This window comes from Aegilops tauschii, chromosome 7, assembly GCF_002575655.3.
Source record: "Aegilops tauschii subsp. strangulata cultivar AL8/78 chromosome 7, Aet v6.0, whole genome shotgun sequence".
Classification (NCBI taxonomy): domain Eukaryota; kingdom Viridiplantae; phylum Streptophyta; class Magnoliopsida; order Poales; family Poaceae; genus Aegilops; species Aegilops tauschii.
In genome coordinates, this window is record NC_053041.3 from 638,660,405 (window position 1) to 638,680,908 (window position 20,504).

General features: G+C 44.4%; 1 protein-coding gene across 1 annotated transcript; it reads left to right on the plus strand.

Annotated features, from left to right (window-relative positions):
* The first annotated feature begins 4,563 nt into the window (after window positions 1-4,563).
* On the plus strand, window positions 4,564-5,728 carry LOC109767579 (26 kDa endochitinase 1). The gene has a single exon (XM_020326327.3). The coding sequence runs from the start codon at window positions 4,625-4,627 to the stop codon at window positions 5,576-5,578; it is 954 nt and encodes a 317-aa protein (XP_020181916.1). The 5' UTR covers window positions 4,564-4,624; the 3' UTR covers window positions 5,579-5,728.
* The last annotated feature ends 14,776 nt before the right edge of the window (window positions 5,729-20,504 follow it).

A 20,504-nucleotide genomic window follows, 5' to 3' on the forward strand; every position in this document is an offset into this window, starting at 1 on the left:
AGGCGAGCGGCGGCGAGGTCGGGGCAGGGGCGACGGCGACGAGGTCAGGGCAGGGTGCGGCGAGGCCGGGGCAGGGGCGACGGCGACGACGGAGACGGCGGCGAGGTCGGGGCAGCGGGCGGCGAGGTCAGGGCAGGGGCGACGGCGACGAGGTCGGGGCAGGGGCGACGGCGACGAGGTCGGGGCAGGGTGCGGCGAGGCCGGGGCAGGGGCGACGGAGACGGCGGCGAGGTCGGGGCAGGGGCGGCAGCCTGGCGGCGTCAATGTCGTTAGCGTCGTCGGGGCGGCAACTGCGAGATGAGAAGTGAAATTTTCACAAGTCCTGCTTATATACCAAGAGCATTGGTCTCGGTTCGTGGCACCAACCGGTACCAATGCAATCCTTTAGTCCCGGTTGGTGCTACCAACCGTGACCAAAGGTCAGTTTTCGGCAGGCCAAAGGGCGGGAAGCGGCGGCCTTTGGTCCCGGTTGGTGGCATCAACCGGGACTAAAGGGGGGGCATTGGTACCGGTTGGCGCCACGAACCGGTACCAATGCATTCCTTTAGTCCCGGTTGGTGCTACCAACCGGGACCAAAGGTCCTGTGCTGCTGCGCCCGCGTCGAAAGTTTAGTCCCACCTCGCTAGTTGAGAGGGGCGCGCAGTGGTTTATAAGCCCCACTGCCGCACCCCTCTCGAGCTCCTCTCCATTGCAGGCTTACGGGCCTAAATGTCACTGCTATGCCTGATGGGCCTACTGGGCCTTCTGTGGGCCTGAATCCTGGCCCATCGATGAGTTTTTAGTCGTATTCAGGCCATGGCAGCCCAGTAGGTGGCATATTTTTTATTTTTTGTCTGTTTTTTTGTTTTCTTTTTTGCTTTATTTATTTTGTTTTGTTTCTACTTATAACAAAAAACTTATTTATTTTATTTTATTTTGTTTTGTTTCTAATTACTTATTTATTTTATTTTATGATAATTCTTTTTGCTATTAAAGTTTCTAACAAAAAAAGTTCTTTACGAAAATTCTTTTTGCTTTTCATGATTTTGAACAGAAAATACTTCGATAATTTTAGTTGCATCAATTTTATATAATTTTAGTTTCAATAATACTAGAGGTTGCTTATAATGTTTTGAACAGAAAATACTTTGTTAATTTTAGTTTCATAAATGTTATTAAATTTTATTTTATTTTGTTTCTACTTATATATTTTATTAAAGTTTATATTAATTTGCTTCTAATTACTTATTTATTTTATTTGTTATTTTTCGTGCATTTACTGATTATTTTGAGCTATAAGACCCTAAAATTGAAAAGCATTTCAAATGAACTCTGAAAAGGTTGAAAGTTGGCATGGTATCATCATTTCACCCACATAGCATGTGCAAGAAAGTAGAGAGGCTTACGGCAAAAACTGGATGCACTTCGTGTACAAAACGGACAATCTCTTTTGAAGTATCAGGGTTTCATACGGAAACTCGTCTGTTACAAAGGGATTTGATTTTTTTGAACTTATTTGAACTCCATAGTTTTTCTGTGTTCAAAATGCACCATTCAAAGCCACATCATCAATTTTCAACCCTTTCTGACTTCATTTGTTATTTTTCATGCATTTACTGATTATTGTGAGCTATAAGACCCTAAAATTGAAAAGCACTACAAATGAACTCTGAAAAGGTTGAAAGTTGGCATGGTATCATCATTTCACCCACATAACATGTGCAAGAAAGTAGAGAGGCTTACGGCAAAAACTGGATGCACTTCGTGTACAAAACGGACAATCTCTTTCGAAGTATCAGGGTTTCATACGGAAACTCGTCTGTTACAAAGGGATTTGATTTTTTTGAACTTATTTGAACTCCATAGTTTTTCTGTGTTCAAAATGCACCATTCAAAGCCACATCATCAATTTTCAACCCTTTCTGACTTCATTTGTTATTTTTCATGCATTTACTGATTTTTTTCAGCTGGATAGAGATAAGTGACCAAATTAATAGTAGTTCATCATCACATTAAAACCAAAGTACATACATAGTTAAAATTGAACAACATATAGCTCTCCAGAGCATCTAGTTAAACCATACATTGAAACTATGTAAAACCTTTCAATGCAACAACAAATGCGATCATAATCACAACTAAGGTAACAATTGATCCAACGGCATAATGATACCAAGCCTCGGTATGAATGGCATATTTTCTAATCTTTCTAATCTTCAACCGCATTGCATCCATCTTCATCTTGTGATCATCGACGACATCCGCAACATGTAACTCCAATATCATCTTCTCCTCCTCAATTTTTTTTCCTTCAAGTAATTGTTTTCTTCTTCGACTAAATTGAACCTCTCGACAATAGGGTCGGTTGGAATTTCCGGTTCAACCACCTCCTACATAAAAAAATCTATGTCACGTTGGTCGGCATAATTGTCATAAACAATAAATGAACCAAATAGTTATAAAAAGATAATATATACCACATCCGAATCATAGACAGGACGAGGGCCGACGGGGGCGGATACCAGAACCATCGCACTATATAATAACAAGGAATAATAAAACTAAGAAAATTAGACAAGTATCCATCTCAAGTAAGATTTTTTTTCTTTCAAAAAGAAGATAAGAACAAGAGGCTCACCACGGTGGTGCCGGCGACGAGATCGGCGCGGACGATCGACGGCGGTGAAGACGGGGACGGGACGTGACGGACCGCTAAACCTAGAAAAATCTCGGGGAAAATGGAGCTCGGAGGTCGAGTTTCGAGAGAAGAAATATTAACTAGTGTGGCTCGGACATTTCATCAAACACCTCATGTGCATAGGAGGTGAGCTAGAGCACCCAAATGCCCTCCCCTCGCCGGCCTGCAAAAAACAAAGCACGGTGGAGTGCTCTGCTCGCTGGCGATGGGCTATATATAGGCAAATCATTTGTCCCGGTTCGTGGCTGGAACCGGGACCAATGGTTATGGGCCAGGAGCGAGGCCCATTGGTCCCGGTTCGTTCCTAGAACCGGGACACATGGATCCAGACGAACCGGGACCAAAGGCTGCGAGGCCCCGGCCGGCCACCTGGGCTCACGAACCGGGACGAATGCACCCGTTGGTCCCGGTTCATATAAGAACCGGGACTAATGGGCTGGCCAGGCCCGAACGAAAGCCCCTTTTTCTACTAGTGTAAGCTCCCTCCCCCTCCGGCGACCGCCCCCACCATCCACCCGCACTCGGTCAATCCTATTCGTAGCCTCCTACAATGATGTCACAGCTCCTCGGTCATTGCTTGTCTTCGTTGGCGATGCCGTGACCAGCCATGGCCCTCCCCATCTCCGGTTCGGTGCTACGCCTCGGAATTGGCTAACGTGCGAAAAATTATTAAGCTGCCTCAAAATAGCAAACATCACTAGTGCAGAACCGGGCTATAGCACCGGTTTGTAATGCCCTTTAGTGCCGGTTCTGTAACCGGCACAAAAGGGTGGGGACTAAAGGTTCCCCCCCCCCTTTAGTACCGGTTCTGCACGAACCGCCGCTAAAGGGCCACCACGTGGCATGAGCCAGCGCCGGGGGAGGGGAGCCCATTAGTATCGGTTGGTAACACCAACCGGTATTAAAATATTTTTTTTGAAATAAAGAAAAAACAGCCCGCCTACTGGGCCGGCACGGCCTGCATACGACTAAAAACCCAACCTCTAGTTGGGTCAGGATGCAGGCCCGTACGGCCCAGTAGGCCCCACAGGGCAGAAGACTTGCAATAGGCCACAAAGGACTGCTTAGAGAGGAGCTCGACATGGTAGCCGCGGCGGGCTTATAAACCGGTGCGAGCTCCTCTCAACTAGCGAGGTGGGACTAAACATTGTGCACGGCGGGTGGCAGTGCAACCCTTTAGTACCGGTTGATGGCACGAACCCGTACAGGGGGGGGGGGGGTCCTTAGTACAGGTTGGAGCCACCAACCCGTACTAAAGGCCACCACCTCTTTAGTACCGGTTCGTGGCACGAACTGGTACTAAAGGTTCGCCATGAACCGGTACTAATGAGCGCCGCCCGCCTAGCCGTTGAAACAATCATTAGTGCCGGCTCAAATACAAACCGGGACTAATGAGCTGAACATTAGGCCATTTTTCTACTAGTGCATGTACTCCCTCCGTTTCGAATTAAGTGTCGGTGATTTTGTACAAAGTGTCGCTCTGGAGCGGAGGGAGTACACATACATTGCAACGTTGTTGTTAGCTAGGTTGGCACGATCAATATGTATCGCCAGACTCCAGGGAAAGGAGCGGGAAAAGAAAAAAAAAGAAAAAAAAAGTCAAGGCAGTGCGAATGCGTGCACGATTATCTGTTTCAACGGAAAGGAGGATAAATGATGAACTTTGAAAAGGAAAAAATGGGAATTGCATTCCATGGACGTCCGTCCATGAATGCCCTGCGTCATCTATGGACTAAAATTCCACATGCGTGCATACCAGCACACGCTCTCAATCATGCATGGCCAGCTGCTCACCGCCGTACCTCTCGGCCTGATCTATGCCGCCAAGTTTGACCCCTCGATCGCATGACGAGCCTATATAAAGACGTGCACTCCCCACCGCTTCTGCCACACACACACCACCACACTTGGACCACAAGATATATAGCGGTTCGTTGCCACGCACGATGAGAGCGTTCGCGTTGTTTGCTGTGCTTGCCATGGCGGCCACCATGGCCGTCGCCGAGCAGTGCGGCTCCCAGGCCGGCGGGGCGACCTGCCCCAACTGCCTCTGCTGCAGCCGCTTTGGCTGGTGCGGCTCCACCTCGGACTACTGCGGAGACGGATGCCAGAGCCAGTGCTCCGGTTGCGGCGGAACGCCCGTCACACCCACACCCTCCGGCGGCGGCGGCGTATCCTCCATCATCTCGCGCGCCCTCTTCGACCGCATGCTGCTGCACCGTAACGACGGCGCCTGCCAGGCCAAGGGCTTCTACACCTACGACGCCTTCGTCGCGGCCGCGGGCGCCTTCCCGGGCTTCGGCACCACGGGCAGCACCGATACCCGGAAGCGCGAGGTGGCCGCCTTCCTGGCCCAGACCTCCCACGAGACCACCGGTGGGTGGGCGACGGCACCGGACGGAGCCTTCGCCTGGGGCTACTGCTTCAAGCAGGAGCGTGGCGCCACCTCCAACTACTGCACTCCGAGCGCGCAATGGCCGTGTGCCCCAGGGAAGAGCTACTACGGCCGTGGGCCGATCCAACTCTCCCACAACTACAACTACGGGCCGGCAGGCCGGGCCATTGGGGTCGATCTGCTGCGCAATCCAGACCTGGTGGCCACGGACCCGACAGTGTCGTTTAAGACAGCGATGTGGTTTTGGATGACGGCACAGGCACCAAAGCCGTCGAGCCATGCTGTGATCACGGGCCAGTGGAGCCCATCAGGGACGGACCGGGCTGCAGGGAGGGTGCCCGGGTTTGGCGTCATAACCAACATTGTCAATGGCGGGATCGAGTGCGGGCATGGCCAGGACAGTCGAGTCGCCGACCGAATCGGGTTTTACAAGCGCTACTGCGACATCCTCGGCGTTGGCTATGGTGACAACCTCGACTGCTACAATCAGAGGCCCTTCGCTTAATTAATTAGCTTTACATAACCCCACACACAAAATGCAATAAGAGCATCCTCTGATATGTATCTGTTATAAGTTGTAACTATGGTTACTTCTCATAAGGAACTCAATTAAAGCATTCAGTATAGATGCTTTGGTATTGAGTTTTACCAAAAATATTGGCTCTTGCTTTGAGGTGAACACTAAATGCTTCTTAAAGAGTTCAATCATGGCAAACGAGATACATCTAGGTTTAACTAGGTATGGTGCCTATGCTACTTCAGGATTAGGGGCAGATAAGAATCATATATAGTATGAACGTATTTGCCTTCCTTGATGTTTCACAATCATTTTATAGCAACTTTATATCTTTTTTGGGACTAACCTATTGACATAGTGCCCAGTGCCAGCTGCTGTTTTTTGCTTATTTTTTACTTCACAGTAAATCAATACCAAACGGACGATAAACTCACCCCTCAGCCAGATCGGAGCCGCCAGGTTTGATTGCTGCCTAGTTCTCGCAGCGCGAGCGTGACACATATATAAAAATGTGACACTCACTACTAAGAAAATGGCTATAGATAATATGGACACTAATGGCGCATCACACATGTGGTGCGCCACTACTATATACTAATGGCGCACCATGTGTTGGTACACCATTAGTGTCCAAATACTAATGGCGCACCACATCCACGGTGCGCCACTACTAACAATTTTTTTTCAAAACTAGTAATGGCGCACCAGGGGATAGTGCGCCATTACTAGTTTAACTAACTAGTAATGGCGCACCACACCCACGGTGCGCCATTACTAACTTTGCTAAAAAATTCCACCGAATGCACCCCCCGGACCGCCTTTTCAGTTTTAGAAAAAATAAAAGAAAATGATGGAAATGTCAAAAAAATAAAATAAAATAAGTTTCCCATGTGATATGTGGTCTAATTGTTGGGAAAATTTACAAATATGAATTTCGACTTTATTTGCAAAATCTCTCTAGAATTTGTAAAATGGGCATAACTTTTGCATACGAACTCGGATTAAAAAGTTTTATATATGAAAAATCATCTACTCGAAATGTTACATCCGAATTCAACTGGAGGTACCCCGTTGAATATTTTTAGAATCCCCAAAAACCTAACAGAAAAAAAGATACGGGACTTTTAAGATCTAGAGGGGGAAAAATGGAAAAAAAATTCAAACTTACTAGTGGCGCACCATTTGCTAGGTGCGCCACTAGTAACAGAAAAAAATAGTTTCAAATTTTTTCAAATATGATATGTAATATGAACGGAAGTTTGAAATATTTTTTCAAAATTTCATCACACTCATGGACATGAACAAAGTCCTAGACATCAACAAGGTTTAATAGGATTGACATGCTAGATATATCAACAAGTGCCTGTTAAGTGAGCTGGTGCTGGGGTTGGATAGAACTCTGAAGTTAAGCGTGCTTGGGTTGGAGTAGTGTGAGGATGGGTGACCTTTAGGGAAGTTTGACCACGGAGTGCGATTTGACTTGAGATTAAGCATATTGACCCGAGATTAAGCCATAGTGACCCGAGATTAAGGAAAAATTTGAAAAAAAATTCAAAAAAAATTTGAAAAAAAAGTTAGTAATGGCGCACTTCTATGTGGTGCGCCATTACTAAGTCAGATAGTAATGGCGCACCGTGTGATATACTAATGGCGCACCCGTGGTGCGTTATTAGTAAAAAATTCTAATGGCGTGATGCTAGTGGCGCACCTGTAGTGCGTCATTAGTAGGCAAAACAGGTGCGCCACTAGCAGGCCTTTTTCTAGTAGTGACTCCCCACCGCTTCTGGCACGTACACACACTTGCACGAAGTTGAATTATTTGTGTGTTCATGTCTCCTTCAGCTAACCAATTGATTCTCAAGCTCTGTCTCCACAACATTTCTTCCATGTGATAAACTCCATCAGACACTCATTTATCTTAATCTCCACATGAGTCGGCCCTGTTCTCGGCTATATATAGTAGCGAGGTAATTGTACTCCATGGACGTCCATCGAGAGTACATTTAGCTAATAAATAGGGGTTTGTTTGGGGAAAATTGGGGGAGGGGGGGGGGGGGGGGGGGCATGGCCCAGCACCCCTGGCTTCGTCCCTGATTGACCGTATTGATGAATCAAAGAAAAAATCCATATGCTACCATGTGTTAAAACGCTACCTCGGTGCTGGTCAATAGGTTAGTCCCAAAAATGATATAAAGTTGCTATAAATTTGTTTAAATTCTTAATATGGCAAGTACACACAAGTTCTTATTTCATTGGAATTAAATGGTTGACAAATAATCATACTGCCCTGGCATGCAGTGTGGGACTGGTTTATTGTTTACAATTTATTATAAATTTGTTTTTGTTGGTAACAGGAAATAAGGTCTTAACCCTTTAACTGAAGAATTAAAGGTATATCTCTTATGTAACCATGTATAGCACAAGAAGTTCACATATGTCTTTACAATGGTAGCACTACTCTTGGATGAGCCCAAACAACCCAAATCTTGGAAGTATCGATGAATGAAGGAAAAAAAATCCATACGCTACCATGTGTTAAAACAATATCCCGGTGCTGGTCAAGAAACATTATTTATTTATTTACTGCATCCACCTCCAAGGCCCCAACAAAAGGCTAGAAATGTGATTTATTTATTTCTACAATGAGCCAATATGCAAGTTTAGAATGTTAATATGAGGAACTGAAAGAAAATTTCAGCGAGGAGGCAAAGGAATGCAAAGATCATTACAACAAAGCTTATAGAGCTCAGGTTAGCTGTTTATTCTAATGCGATGATACTGCAAAAAATTGTGACAATTGGATTTAAAGCAACTTGCACATTGCTTAGGTAACATAAGATTCTTTTGCTCCTGTCGGGGGGGGGGGGGGGGGGGGGGGGCATGGCCCCAGCACACCCTAGCTTCGTCTCTGATTGAACGTATTGATGAATCAAAGAAAAAATCCATATGCTACCATGTGTTAAAACGCTACCTCGGTGCTGGTCAAGAAACATGATTTATTTATTTATTTATAGTATCCACCTCTAAGGCTCCAACTAAAGGCAAGAAAATGATTTATTTATTTACAACACCCACCTCCAAGGCTCCAAGTAAAGGCAAGAAACATGATTTATGGACAAGTCCTAACATTTTGCAGCCAACACCCTAAAACTTACGTTTTCTTAAAAACCAGGCCAAATTTTTGACAAGTCGTGCGAATTTCAGCGGGAAATTTCGGCAGCATAACGGGTGGGATGGGGAACAATCGCATGGCTAATTTGGAAAAGGAAAATGCCGCATGTCTTCTATTTTCTGCGCAGCGGCACTACAATTTGCTGCACGACCATGTCTTCTATTTTTTACTTTGCATGGAAGGAAAACAATGCAGGTCTTCCTAGCTAACTATTTAGAGAAAGTAAGCATTAGAGGGACGGTTTCAACAATGTTTTACATCCAAATATATGGCTAATTAGGAAAAAGGAAAAGCCAACATTTACTGAAAACACCCAAAATCTTTTATTAAAAATTGTTTAAATTCTTAATATGGCAAGTACACACAAGTTCTTATTTCATTGGAATTAAATGGTTGACAAATAATTATACTGCTCTGGCATGCAGATGTTGGGGAACGTAGTAATTTCAAAAATTTTCCTACGCACACGCAAGATCATGGTGATGCATAGCAACGAGAGGGGAGAGTGTTGTCCACATACCCTCGTAGACCGACAGCGGAAGCGTTATCACAACGCGGTTGATGTAGTCGTACGTCTTCACGATCCGACCGATCAAGTACCGAACGTACGGCACCTCCGAGTTCTACACACGTTCAGCTCGATGATGTCCCTCGAACTCCGATCCAGCCGAGTGTTGAGGGAGAGTTTCGTCAGCACGACGGCGTGGTGACGATGATGATGTTCCACCGACACAGGGCTTCGCCTAAGCTCCGCAACAATATTATCGAGGTGTAATATGGTGGAGGGGGGCACCGCACACGACTAAGAGATCTCAAGGATCAATTGTTGTGTCTATGGGGTGCCCCCTGCCCCCGTATATAAAGGAGCAAGGGGGAGGCAGCCGGCCAAGGGGAGAGGCGCGCCAAATGGGGGGAGTCCTACTCCCACCGGGAGTAGGACTCCTCCTTTCCTTGTGGGAGTAGGAGAAGGGAAGGGGGAAGGAGAAAGAAGGAAGGGTGCGCCCCCCTTCCCTAGTCCAATTCGGACCAAACCATGGGGAGGGGTGCGGCCACCTTTTGAGGCCTTTCTCTCCTTTCCCGTATGGCCCATTAAGGCCCAATACGAATTCCCGTAACTCTCCGGTACTCCGAAAAATACCCGAATCACTCGGAACCTTTCCGAAAACCGAATATAGTCGTCCAATATATCGATCTTTACGTCTCGACCATTTCGAGACTCCTCGTCATATCCCCGATCTCATCCGGGACTCCGAACTCCTTCGGTACATCAAAACTCAATAAAACTGCCATCGTAACGTTAAGCGTGCGGACCCTACGGGTTCGAGAACTATGTAGACATGACCGAGACACGTCTCCGGTCAATAACCAATAGCGGGACCTGTATGCCCATATTGGCTCCCACATATTCTACGAAGATCTTTATCGGTCAGACCGCATAACAACATACGTTATTCCCTTTGTCACCGGTATGTTACTTGCCCGAGATTTGATCGTCGGTATCTCGATACCTAGTTCAATCTCGTTACCGGCAAGTCTCTTTACTCGTTCCGTAACACATCATCCCGCAACTAACTCATTAGTCACAATGCTTGCAAGGCTTATAGTGATGTGCATTACCGAGTGGGCCCAGAGATACCTCTCCGACAATTGGAGTGACAAATCCTAATCTCGAAATACGCCAACCCAACAAGTACCTTTGGAGACACCTGTAGAGCACCTTTATAATCACCCATTTACGTTGTGACGTTTGGTAGCACACAAAGTGTTCCTCCGGTAAACGGGAGTTGCATAATCTCATAGTCATAGGAACATGTATAAGTCATGAAGAAAGCAATAGCAACATACTAAACGATCGGGTGCTAAGCTAACGGAATGGGTCAAGTCAATCACGTCATTCTCCTAATGAGGTGATCCCGTTAATCAAATGACAACTCATGTCTATGGCTAGGAAACATAACCATCTTTGATTAACGAGCTAGTCAAGTAGAGGCATACTAGTGACACTCTGTTTGTCTATGTATTCACACATGTATTATGTTTCCGGTTAATACAATTATAGCATGAATAATAAACATTTATCATGATATAAGGAAATATATAATACTTTATTATTGCCTCTAGGGCATATTTCCTTCAGTCTCCCACTTGTACTAGAGTCAATAATCTAGTTTACATCGCCATATGATTTAACATCAATAATTCACATCACCATGTGATTAACACCCATAGTTCACATCTCTATGTGACCAACACTCAAAGGGTTTACTAGAGTCAATAATCTAGTTCACATCGCTATGTGATTAACACCCAAAGAGTACTAAGGTGTGATTATGTTTTGCTTGTGAGATAATTTTAGTCAACGGGTCTGTCACATTCAGATCCGTAAGTATTTGCAAATTTCTATGTCTACAATGCTCTGCACAGAGCTACTCTAGCTAATTGCTCCCACTTTCAATATGTATCTAGACCGAGACTTAGAGTCATCTAGATTAGTGTCAAAACTTGCATCGACGTAACCCTTTACGACGAACCTTTTGTCACTTCCATAATCGAGAAACATATCCTTATTCCACTAAGGATAATTTTGACCGCTGTCCAGTGATCTACTCCTAGATCACTATTGTACTCCCTTGCCAAAATCAGTGTAGGGTATACAATAGATCTGGTACACAGCATGGCATACTTTATAGAACCTATGGCCAAGGCATAGGGAATGACTTTCATTCTCTTTCTATCTTCTGCCGTGGTCGGGCTTTGAGTCTTACTCAATTTCACACCTTGTAACACAGGCAAGAACTCTTTCTTTGACTGTTCTATTTGAACTACTTCAAAATCTTGTTAAGGTATGTACTCATTGAAAAAACTTATCAAGCGTCTTGATCTATCTCTATAGATCTTGATGCTCAATATGTAAGCAGCTTCACCGAGGTCTTTCTTTTGAAAAACTCCTTTCAAACACTCCTTTATGCTTTGCAGAATAATTCTACATTATTTCCGATCAACAATATGTCATTCACATATACTTATCAGAAATGCTGTAGTGCTCCCACTCACTTTCTTGTAAATACAGGCTTCCCCGCAAGTCTGTATAATACTATATCCTTTGATCAACTTATCAAAGTGTATATTCCAACTCCGAGATGCTTGCACCAGTCCATAGATGGATCGCTGGAGCTTGCATATTTTGTTAGCACCTTTAGGATTGACAAAACCTTCTGGTTGCATCATATACAACTCTTCTTTAATAAATCCATTAAGGAATGCAGTTTTGTTTATCCATTTGCCAGATTTCATAAAATGCGGCAATTGCTAACATGATTCGGATAGACTTAAAGCATAGATACGAGTGAGAAACTCTCTCATCGTAGTCAACACCTTGAACTTGTCGAAAACCTTTTGCGACAATTCTAGCTTTGTAGATAGTAACACTACTATCAGCGTCCGTCTTCCTCTTGAAGATCCATTTAATCTCAATGGCTTGCCGACCATTGGGCAAGTCAATCAAAGTCCATACTTTGTTCTCATACATGGATCTCATCTCAGATTTCATGGCCTCAAGCCATTTTGCGGAATCTGGGCTCACCATCGCTTCTTCATAGTTTGTAGGTTCGTCATGGTCTAGTAACATAACCTCCAGAACAGGATTACCGTACCACTCTGGTGTGGATCTTACTCTGGTTTACCTACGAGGTTTGGTAGTAACTTGATCTGAAGTTACATGATCATCATCATTAACTTCCTCACTAATTGGTGTAGAAGTCACAGGAACAGATTTCTGTGATCCAATAAGGGAGCAGGTACAGTTACCTCATCAAGTTCTACTTTCCTCCCACTCACATCTTTCGAGAGAAACTCCTTCTCTAGAAAGGATCCATTCTTAGCAACGAATGTCTTGCCTTCGGATCTGTGATAGAAGGTGTACCCAACTGTCTCCTTTGGGTATCCTATGAAGATACATTTCTCCGATTTGGGTTTGAGCTTATCAGGATGAAACCTTTTCACATAAGCATCGCAACCCCAAACTTTAAGAAACGACAACTTTGGTTTCTTGCCAAACCACAGTTCATAAGGCGTCGTCTCAACGGATTTCGATGGTGTCCCTTTTTTTATGTGAATGCAGCTGTCTCTAATGCATAACCCCAAAACTATAGTGGTAAATCGGTAAGAAACATCATAGATTGCACTATATCCAATAAAGTACGGTTATGACGTTCGGACACACCATTACACCGTGGTGTTCCAGGTGGCGTGAATTTGTGAAACTATTCCACATTGTTTTAATTGAAGGCCAAACTCGTAACTCAAATATTTTACCTCTGCGATCATATCGTAGAAACTTTTATTTTCTTGTTACGATGATTCTCCACTTCACTCTGAAATTCTTTGAACTTTTCAAATGTTTCAGACTTGTGTTTCATCAAGTAGATATACCCATATCTGCTCAAATCATCTGTGAAGGTCAGAAAATAATGATACCTGCTACGAGCCTCAATATTCATCGGACCACATACATCTGTATGTATGATTTCCAACAAATCTGTTGCTCTCTCCATAGTTCCGGAGAACGGCGTTTCAGTCATCTTGCCCATGAGGCATGGTTCGCAAGCATCAAGTGATTCATAATCAAGTGATTCCAAAATCCCATCAGTATGGAGTTTCTTCATGCGCTTTACACCAATATGACCTAAACGGCAGTGCCACAAATAAGTTGCACTATCATTATTAACTTTGCATCTTTTGGCTTCAATATTATGAATATGTGTATCACTACGATCGAGATCCAACAAACCATTTTCGTTGGTGTGTATGACCATAGAAGGTTTTTTATTCATGTAAACAGAACAACAATTGTTCTCTAACTTAAATGAATAACCGTATTGCAATAAACATGATCAAATCATATTCATGCTCAACGCAAGCACCAAATAACACTTATTTAGTTTCAACACTAATCCCGAAAGTACAGGGAGTGTGCGATGATGATCATATCAATCTTGGAACTACTTCCAACACACATCGTCACCTCGCCTTTTACTAGTCTCTGTTTATAATGCAACTCCCGTTTCGAGTTACTACTCTTTAGCAACTGAACCAGTATCAATTACCGAGGGGTTGCTATAAACACTAGTAAAGTACACATCAATAATCTGTATATCAAATATACCTTTGTTCACTTTTACTAGTCTCTGTTTATTCTGCAACTCCCGTTTCGAGTTACTACTCTTAGCAACTGAACCAGTATCAATTACCGAGGGGTTGCTATAAACACTAGTAAAGTACACATCAATAATCTGTATATCAAATATACCTTTGTTCACTTTTCCATCCTTCTTATCCACCAAATAGTTGGGGTAGTTCCGCTTCCAGTGACCAGTCCCTTTGCAGTAGAAGCACTTAGTCTCAGGCTTAGGTACAGACTTGGGCTTCTTCACTTGAGTAGCAACTTGCTTGCCGTTCTTTTTGAAGTTCCCCTTCTTCCCTTTGCCCTTTTCTTGAAACTAGTGGCCTCGTCAACCATCAACACTTGATGTTTTTCTTGATTTCTACCTTCGTCGATTTCAGCATCACGAAGAGCTCGGGAATTACTTTCGTCATCCCTTGCATACTATAGTTAATCACGAAGTTCTACTAACTTGGTGATGGTGACTAGAGAATTCTGTCAATCACTATTTTATCTGGAAGATAAACTCCCACTTGATTCAAGCGATTGTAGTACCCAGATAATCTGAGCACATGCTCACTAGTTGAGCGATTCTCCTCCATCTTTTAGCTATAGAACTTGTTGGAGACTTCATATCTCTCAACTCGGGTATTTGCTTGAAATATTAACTTCAACTCCTGGAACATCTCATATGGTCCATGACGTTCAAAACGTCTTTGAAGTCCCGATTCTAAGCCGTTAAGCATGGTGCACTAAACTATCAAGTAGTCATCATATTGAGCTAGCCAAACGTTCATAACGTCTGCATCTGCTCCTGCAATAGGTCTGTCACCTAGCGGTGCATCAAGGACATAATTTTTCTGTGCAGCAATGAGGATAATCCTCAGATCACGGATCCAATCCGCATCTTTGCTACTAACATCTTTCAACATAATTTTCTCTAGGAACATATCAAAAATAAAACAGGGAAGCAACAACGCGAGCTATTGATCTACAACATAATTTGCAAAATACTATCAGGACTAAGTTCATGATAAATTTAAGTTCAATTAATCATATTACTTAAGAACTCCCACTTAGATAGACATCCCTCTAATCCTCTAAGTGATCACGTGATCCATATCAACTAAACCATGTCCGATCATCACGTGAGATGGAGTAGTTTCAATGGTGAACATCACTATGTTGATCATATCTACTATATGATTCACGCTCGACCTTTCGGTCTCCGTGTTCCGAGGCCATATCTGTTATATGCTAGGCTCGTCAAGTTTAACCTGAGTATTCCGCGTGTGCAACTGTTTTGCACCCGTTGTATTTGAACGTAGAGCCTATCACACCCGATCATCACGTGGTGTCTCAGCACGAAGAACTTTCGCAACGGTGCATACTCAGGGAGAACACTTATACTTTGATAATTTAGTGAAGGATCATCTTATAATGCTACCGCCAAACAAAGCAAGATAAGATGCATAAAGGATTAACATCACATGCAATCAATATAAGTGATATGATATGGCCATCATCATCTTGTGCTTGTGATCTCCATCTCCGAAGCACCATGCTTGTGATCTCCATCTCCGAAGCACCGTCATGATCACCATCGTCACCGGCGCGACACCTTGATCTCCATCGTAGTATCGTTGTCGTCTCGCCAACTAATTGCTTTTACGACTATCGCTACCGCTTAGTGATAAAGTAAAACTATTACATGGTGATTGCATCTCATACAATAAAGCGACAACCATATGGCTCCTGCCAGTTGCTGATAACTCGGTTACAAAACATGATCATCTCATACAACAAATTATATCACATCATGTCTTGACCATATCACATCACATCATGCCCTGCAAAAACAAGTTAGACGTCCTCTACTTTGTTGTTGCATGTTTTACGTGGCTGCTACGGGCTTAGCAAGAACCGTTCTTACCTACGCATCAAAACCACAACGATAGTTTGTCAAGTTGGTGCTGTTTTAACCTTCGCAAGGACCGGGGCGTAGCCACACTCGGTTCAACTAAAGTGAGAGAGACAGACACCCGCCGGTCACCTTTAAGCAACGAGTGCTCGCAATGGTGAAACCAGTCTCGCGTAAGCGTACGCGTAATGTCGGTCCGGGCCGCTTCATCTCACAATACCGCTGAACCAAAGTATGACATGCTGGTAAGCAGTATGACTTATATCGCCCACAACTCACTTGTGTTCTACTCGTGCATAGCATCAACGCATAAACCAGGCTCGGATGCCACTGTTGGGGAACGTAGTAATTTCAAAAAATTTCCTACGCACACGCAAGATCATGGTGATGCATAGCAACGAGAGGGGAGAGTGTTGTCCACGTACCCTCGTAGACCGACAGCGGAAGCGTTATCACAACGCGGTTGATGTAGTCGTACGTCTTCACGATCCGACCGATCAAGTACCGAACGTACGGCACCTCCGAGTTCTACACACGTTCAGCTCGATGACGTCCCTCGAACTCCGATCCAGCTGAGTGTTGAGGGAGAGTTTCGTCAGCACGACGGCGTGGTGACGATGATGATGTTCCACCGACACAGGGCTTCGCCTAAGCTCCGCAACAGTATTATCGAGTTGTAATATGGTGGAGGGGGGCACCGCACACGGCTAAGAGATCTCAAGGATCAATTGTTGTGTCTATGGGGTGCCCCCTGCCCCCGTATATAAAGGAGCAAGGGGGAGGCAGCCGGCCAATGGGAGAGGCGCGCCAAAAGGGGGGAGTCCTACTCCCACCGGGAGTAGGACTCCTCCTTTCCTTGTGGGAGTAGGAGAAGGGAAGGGGGAAGGAGAAAGAAGGAAGGGTGCACCCCCCTTCCCTAGTCCAATTCGGACCAGACCATGGGAGGGGTGCGGCCACCTTTTGAGGCCTTTCTCTCCTTTCCCGTATGGCCCATTAAGGCCCAATACGAATTCCCGTAACTCTCCGGTACTCCGAAAAATACCCGAATCACTCGGAACCTTTCCGAAGTCCGAATATAGTCGTCCAATATATCGATCTTTACATCTCGACCATTTCGAGACTCCTCGTCATATCCCCGATATCATCCGGGACTTCGAACTCCTTCGATACATCAAAACTCAATAAAACTGTCATCGTAACGTTAAGCGTGCGGACCCTACGGGTTCGAGAACTATGTAGACATGACCGAGACACGTCTCCGGTCAATAACCAATAGCGGGACCTGGATGCCCATATTGGCTCCCATATATTCTACGAAGATCTTTATCGGTCAGACCGCATAACAACATACGTTGTTCCCTTTGTCACCGGTATGTTACTTGCCCGAGATTTGATCGTCGGTATCTCGATACCTAGTTCAATCTCGTTACCGGCAAGTCTCTTTACTCGTTCCATAACACATCATCCCGCAACTAACTCATTAGTCACAATGCTTGCAAGGCTTATAGTGATGTGCATTACCGAGTGGGCCCAGAGATACCTCTCCGACAATTGGAGTGACAAATCCTAATCTCGAAATACGCCAACCCAACAAGTACCTTTGGAGACACCTGTAGAGCACCTTTATAATCACCCATTTACGTTGTGACGTTTGGTAGCACACAAAGTGTTCCTCCGGTAAACGGGAGTTGCATAATCTCATAGTCATAGGAACATGTATAAGTCATGAAGAAAGCAATAGCAACATACTAAACGATCGGGTGCTAAGCTAACGGAATGGGTCAAGTCAATCACGTCATTCTCCTAATGAGGTGATCCCGTTAATCAAATGACAACTCATGTCTATGGCTAGGAAACATAACCATCTTTGATTAACGAGCTAGTCAAGTAGAGGCATACTAGTGACACTCTGTTTGTCTATGTATTCACACATGTATTATGTTTCCGGTTAATACAATTCTAGCATGAATAATAAACATTTATCATGATATAAGGAAATATATAATACTTTATTATTGCCTTTAGGGCATATTTCCTTCAGCAGAGTGGGACTGGTTTTATTGTTACAATTTATTATAAATTTGTTTTTGTTGGTAACGGGAAATAAGGTCTTATAGTCACCCTTTAAATGAAAAATTAAAGGTATATCTCTTATGTGACCATGTACAACACAAGAAGTTCACATATGTCTTTACAATGGTAGCACTACTCATGGATGAGCCCAAATAACCCAAATATTGAAAGTATCGATGAATGAAGGAAAAAATCCATACGCTACCATGTGTTAAAACAATATCCCGGTGCTGGTCAAGAAACATGATTTATTTATTTATTTACTGCATCCACCTCCAAGGCCCCAACTAAAGGCTAGAAATGTGATTTATTTATTTCTACAATGAGCCAATATGTTAGAATGTGAATATGAGGAACTGAAAGAAAATTTCAGCGAGGAGGCAAAGGAATGCAAAGATCATTACAACAAAGCTTATAGAGCTCAGATTAGCTGTTTATTCTAATGCGATGATACTGCAAAAAATTGTGACAATTGGATTTAAAGCAACTTGCACATTGTTTAGGTAACATAAGATTGTTTTGCTCCTATCAGGGACCAAATATATATACAGAAGAAATAGCAGAAGGGGCTTTGGTGGCGGTTGACTTTGAATCTACACTCGCATCGTTCCTTGTGTTTTTACCAATGTTTCTTCTTCAAATTTTATCTAGATAAACTTTTTGAAAAAACTGCCCCATTTGCGACTACGGTGTTGGATGGATTACATGTTTGTTTCTTTGCTTACAGGCAAATCGGCATTGGTAAAACACTTACAATGCAAGAATTGAAGGTGCTCGAGGGGTTAACTACATAATTCTTGATGGGCTCCTTTGAGTAATCAAGGACAGGCATGACCTCTTCTAACCTGAGGTTACTGTTAGTGTTTACAATGAACAAATTCATGAGCCGATAACACTGTTTAGTACCTTATTGTTCGTACTGCTGGTCACCAGAATTCCATCGACTTGCGTTAAGTTGTGGAATGTAAAATCATGTCCCTGCTACCTTTTTTGATTGAGTATACAATGTGTGATGGTCAAAGGAGAAAAATTGATCAATGGAGAGAGTACAGACAGTAAACTTAGGATAATTGTCCACCACAAACTATGTTACAAGACAGACGCTCAAGGTGAACAACTCAAAGAAGCACATAATAATTTTCCCACTTTTACAAACTTTTGAAAATAAAAGTGTAGTGATGATAGTAAAACATATTTAGCAATGAAAGGGAGCATCGATCAAAGTGCTGGACTGCTGATGCATATGTATATAGGATTTTTCTCACACTAACCTTTGCTTGAGTTTGCTTGCATGAGTCTTCTGAAACGAACAACCATCACCGGGCGCATGATCCTCGAAAAAGCATACCGCGACGCCCAAGTGATCCTCAATAGGAGCATAGCCCAACGCCTATTTTTTTGCTGTCCACCAGCGATTTCCTGGCTGCATCTCTGCCTCCACATCCAGTAGATTCGTATGCATCATCACCAGATCCTCGACAGGAGCATAGCCCAATGCCTGGGTTTTTTGCTGTCTACCAGCGATTTCCTGGCTGCATCTCCGCCTCCACATCCAGTAGATTCATATGCATCATCACCACATCACAAGATTAGGAAAAAACTTGTCAGTTTGAGTGGCACCATGCCAAGATTTCCTTAAGAGAAGGTTGGATGGAGAAAAGGGCATGCTCCTATAGATAGGGAAGAGAACCAACAAAGCCAGCGAGTCTTTCTGCCAGGACGTCAGCTTGACCACGCTTAGACGTACTCGGCTGTAGATGAAGCTGTGTACTGGGTTGAGGAGAAAGGAGGGGGCGGAGGCGCGGCTGATGGAGATGCACGAGCAAAGAGGCGGTCATTATTTGTAGAGGAGAGGGTGCGCAGCGTGGCCAGCGGGGACCGTAGGATGGGGCGCGATCTGCGTGAGGCGTGCGGGAGCCAATGGATGGAACGAGGCTGGATCAAGCATGCCACACGAATAGGAGGGAGTGCTGGTTTTGTGGGAGGAGGTTAATAAATGATGCGCTGGTTTTGTGGGGGGTTGGTTTCGAGGAGGAAGACGATGGAAGCGGAGGTTGGCTACTGCTTCAAGCAGGAGCATGGCGCCATCTCCAACTATTGAACTCCCAGCGCGCAATGGCCGTGCGCCCCAGGGAAGAGCTGCTACGGCCGTAGGCCCATCCAGCTCTCCCATAACTACAAGTACGGGCCTGCGGGCCGGGCCATTGGGGTCGATCTGCTGCGCAACCCAGACCTGGTGGCCACGGACCCGATAGTGTCGTTTAAGACAATCATGTGGTTTTGGTTGACGACACAGGCGCCAAAGCCGTCGAGCCATGCAGTGATCACGGGCCAGTGGCACTACAAGCGCTACTGCGACATCCTCGGTGTTGGCTATGGCAACAACCTCGACTGCTACAATCAGAGGCCCTTTGCTTAATTAATTAGTTATATATAACCCCGCACACAAAATACAATAACATCATCCTCTGATATCTATCTGTTGTAAGTTGTAACTATGGTTACTTCTCATAAGGAACTCAATAAAAGCATCCAGTATAGATGCTCTGGTATTGAGTTTTACCAAAAATATTGGCTCTTGCTTTGA